Source organism: Cyprinodon variegatus, unplaced genomic scaffold (genome assembly GCF_000732505.1).
Source record: "Cyprinodon variegatus isolate N-32 unplaced genomic scaffold, C_variegatus-1.0 Scaffold427, whole genome shotgun sequence".
NCBI classification, from domain to species: Eukaryota; Metazoa; Chordata; class Actinopteri; order Cyprinodontiformes; family Cyprinodontidae; genus Cyprinodon; species Cyprinodon variegatus.
Window position 1 is genome coordinate 481,326 of NW_015150880.1, and position 3,352 is coordinate 484,677.

At 36.0% G+C, this 3,352-nt stretch overlaps 1 protein-coding gene across 5 annotated transcripts in view; it reads right to left on the bottom strand.

The window, feature by feature from the left end:
- Positions 1-1,851: 1,851 nt before the first annotated feature.
- Positions 1,852-3,352, bottom strand: part of arhgap42 (Rho GTPase activating protein 42) — a 137,394-nt gene continuing 135,893 nt past the window's right edge. For all 5 annotated transcript variants that reach the window (XM_015388531.1, XM_015388530.1, XM_015388529.1 and 2 more), the window contains one exon: positions 1,852-2,394. In XM_015388531.1, coding sequence (XP_015244017.1) covers positions 2,306-2,394 — 89 coding nt within the window. In that variant the 3' untranslated portion in view covers positions 1,852-2,305. The remainder of the gene's footprint in view (positions 2,395-3,352) is intronic.

Genomic DNA, 3,352 nt, shown 5'->3' on the forward strand with positions numbered 1-3,352 from the left:
CAATATTCTGCAGATATTTAAGACTTTTTAGGGTCTTAAGTTATGATGACCGCATTAAAGTCTTTTATGACTTTTTAAAGACCTTGCAGACTTGGTTTTAAATTTAAAAGTCTCACAGTGACTTTTCCAAACATTCTTTCACTGCAGCTAAAGAGCTCAATGAATCTCTCAAATAACAATGAACCTTTCTCCAGACCAGCTGCAAATTTCATTCATGCTTGAAAATGCTGATTTTGGAGCTGGGGTTTATTTTCTTGTATTTTCTCTCTTCTACATCTTAATGTTAAACTGTTGACGCTGACACTGGTTGTCCAACAGTTGGTGTTTAAGAAGCATAAGCCTGGATAGTTTTATGGGTTTTACTTAAAGGTGCATAGCTTTAAAAGTTATATTTTATTTCTATACTTTACCATAGAAGCTGTTGAAATTGCCCAACATGTAAAGTGACTTTTTCTCTATTTAACACAGTTGCCTTGATACACTCCATTAGTCAGTTCATGATAGTTATTTTGGTCTTATTCTCTGGATGTAACATGCTGCGCCCTCTTGTAACCTTGCTACTTTGATGAGTCTCTGCTGCCATTGACTGAAGCATTAGTAATAGAACAGGAGTGACTGTGAAGATGGATCACAGAAAACCACAAGTGTACCTCAAACTCCACACAAGAGTAAGAAAGTAAAAAATGTGTCAATTGCGATGAAAAAGGCAAGATAAATAATGGCCGACTTTGAGTCTGATTAGCAACTTAATAAATCATGAATAAATATTGAGGAAGTTTTCAACAAATGAAGGAAGCTCAGACCTTAATTCATATCCCTTTAAATACCTCAGCTAGTTTACCTAAATTTGAGGATACGAGTTTTTGTGAGATTGTTGAAAGTAAATGAAGACATCAAAACTGCTTTAGGAATGATAAAAACCTCTGGAACGCACTGACTAACTATACAGGAAGTTATTGGACTGTATGTAAAACTTGGAATGTGCAGATTAAAGAAAATCCTAAATAAATTCAAACTGGTGGGACATGACTTGTTTTCAAATTGAAATATCAGGGTGGATTCAGGTTTACTATGACTTTAAGTAATTATAAGGATTTTAGGAAAAAAGGCATTTTACTATTGGTTAGCAAATACAGCTTGCAGTTATGCCATTACACTTCTTAAGCCAGGGGTCTTCAATGTTTTTCAGGCCAAGTGCCCCCAAACTGATGGGGAGACGGAGCGGGGACCCCCTAATTAAATATAGTGTATGCAATTGTGTTATATCAAACTGGTCCTATAGCCACTCTATTACATAAGGAGTAATGTAACGCCCTGGGATTATTAAGGTATTTCTGATTCTGATTCCTGTTTGATGGGACAGGTGTTGTGAATGAAATGGTGGCCAGTTTGAAAGAGCTCTTGTGTGTCGCTGAATGCGTGCATTGATGACTGAAAGACATCTTCTGCCTCCATTTATCTGTTTACTACAGTGTAGGGGAAAAAATGCAGGGGCAATATAAATAAAAGGTNGCAAATACAGCTTGCAGTTATGCCATTACACTTCTTAAGCCAGGGGTCTTCAATGTTTTCCAGGCCAAGGGCCCCCAAACTGATGGGGAGACGGAGCGGGGACCCCCTAATTAAATATATTGTATGCAATTGTGTTATATCAAACTGGTCCTATAGTCACTCTATTACTGTACAGTACATATGGAGTAATGAAACGTCCTGGGATTATTAAGGTATTTCTGATTCTGATTCCTGTTTGATGGGACAGGTGTTGTGAATGAAACGGTGCCCAGTTTGAAAGAGCTCCTGTGTGTCGCTGAATGTGTGCATTGATGACTGAAAGACATCTTCTGCCTCCATTTATCTGTTTACTACAGTGTAGGGGGAAAAAATGCAGGGGCAATATAAATAAAAGGTCTAATCAACCAAAACTTTCGGGACCCCCCATGCAGTACCTCCGTGGACCCCCTGTTGAAGACCTCCATCTTAAGCAATGTATGTAAACCCTTAGCTTTGCTTCCTATCTTCGAAGGATTTATTTTTTTACTTATTTATGTATGTATGTATCCAAGATTAACATATTTTCATATTCACATAAAATTTACCTACAGCGTATTGCATTTAAAATTCACCCTGGAAGAAGAACGCTTCACATATATATCACTGCTAATTGAGAATTCAAAAGAGATTCATTCCAATTTTTTAGCAGATGTAAATCTGTGACCAAGAACTGCATATTAAGATCATCACAACAGTGGACAACAATGAGCTTTATCCATGGTTACCACAAATAAAATGGCAAATTGATCCTTTGTTACAGGTAAACAACATAATTTTCTGGTATTAAACCTGTTTTTCCCTCGTATGTTGCTTGGAGCCAGCCTGGTTCAACAGAAGGGTAGACTAAAGGGCAGCAGAGAGAGAAAAAAATAATGTAAGTTCATGCAAGTCTCAGATAAAGCACCAGTTGTTTATCATCTAATTAGTTGCACAACTTAACTAACATCATAAACAAAATCTAGTGAAAAGTCTACTGAAGATTTAGGGATTGCCTACTGTTTGAGTCACCTATGAGGGGATATTTTACAACTTAAACTCATATCCTAAAAAAAAATGATTCAAACAACATTAAAAAGAAAATAGCAGTAGGGTAATTACTGAGTAAAGCAGAGAAAAGGGAAAATGCCCTGTTAATGTGGAGAGCAATAAATGCAATGGGGCCTGCTTTGAAATTGGAGGGAGCATTTGTTGACGTTTTTGCATTTGGCTGTAGACTCTGCTGGCTGTGTTAACAGGGAACAGGCACCAATGCCTTCAATCACTAGGTTACAGTGACCTGGCTGCACTGGTTATGGGCCAAGTCATCTCTTTATTGGGAAAAAAGGCAGGAGGCAATAATAAAAATCTCATGGTTGTTAGGCTTTTTACCATGTATAGATGGATGAGTGGTTTTTATTTATTTATTTTTTTCATTCCTCTACCAAACAATTACAGTGTGCCACCCTGTAAGATGCCAGTATATTAGTACATCTCAATAAATGACAAAATCATCAAAATGTACATTTCACTTGGAAATTGTCATGTTTTATATAGTATTTTTTTCATACAGACATTGTATTTAAGCATTATTTCTATTTCTACTTATTTTATTTATTTATTTTCTTACAGCTAAAACAAGCATATATATATTGGGGTGGAACGGTTCACAAAATCCACGGTTCGGTTTGGTTCACGGTTTCGTGGTCACGATTTTCGGTTCGGTTCGGTATATGTTGATTGTTACACAGAAAAATAAAAAAAATTATAAAAATTATAAAAATTAATGAAAAAATGAAAATTTATTAAATTAATGAAAAAAAAA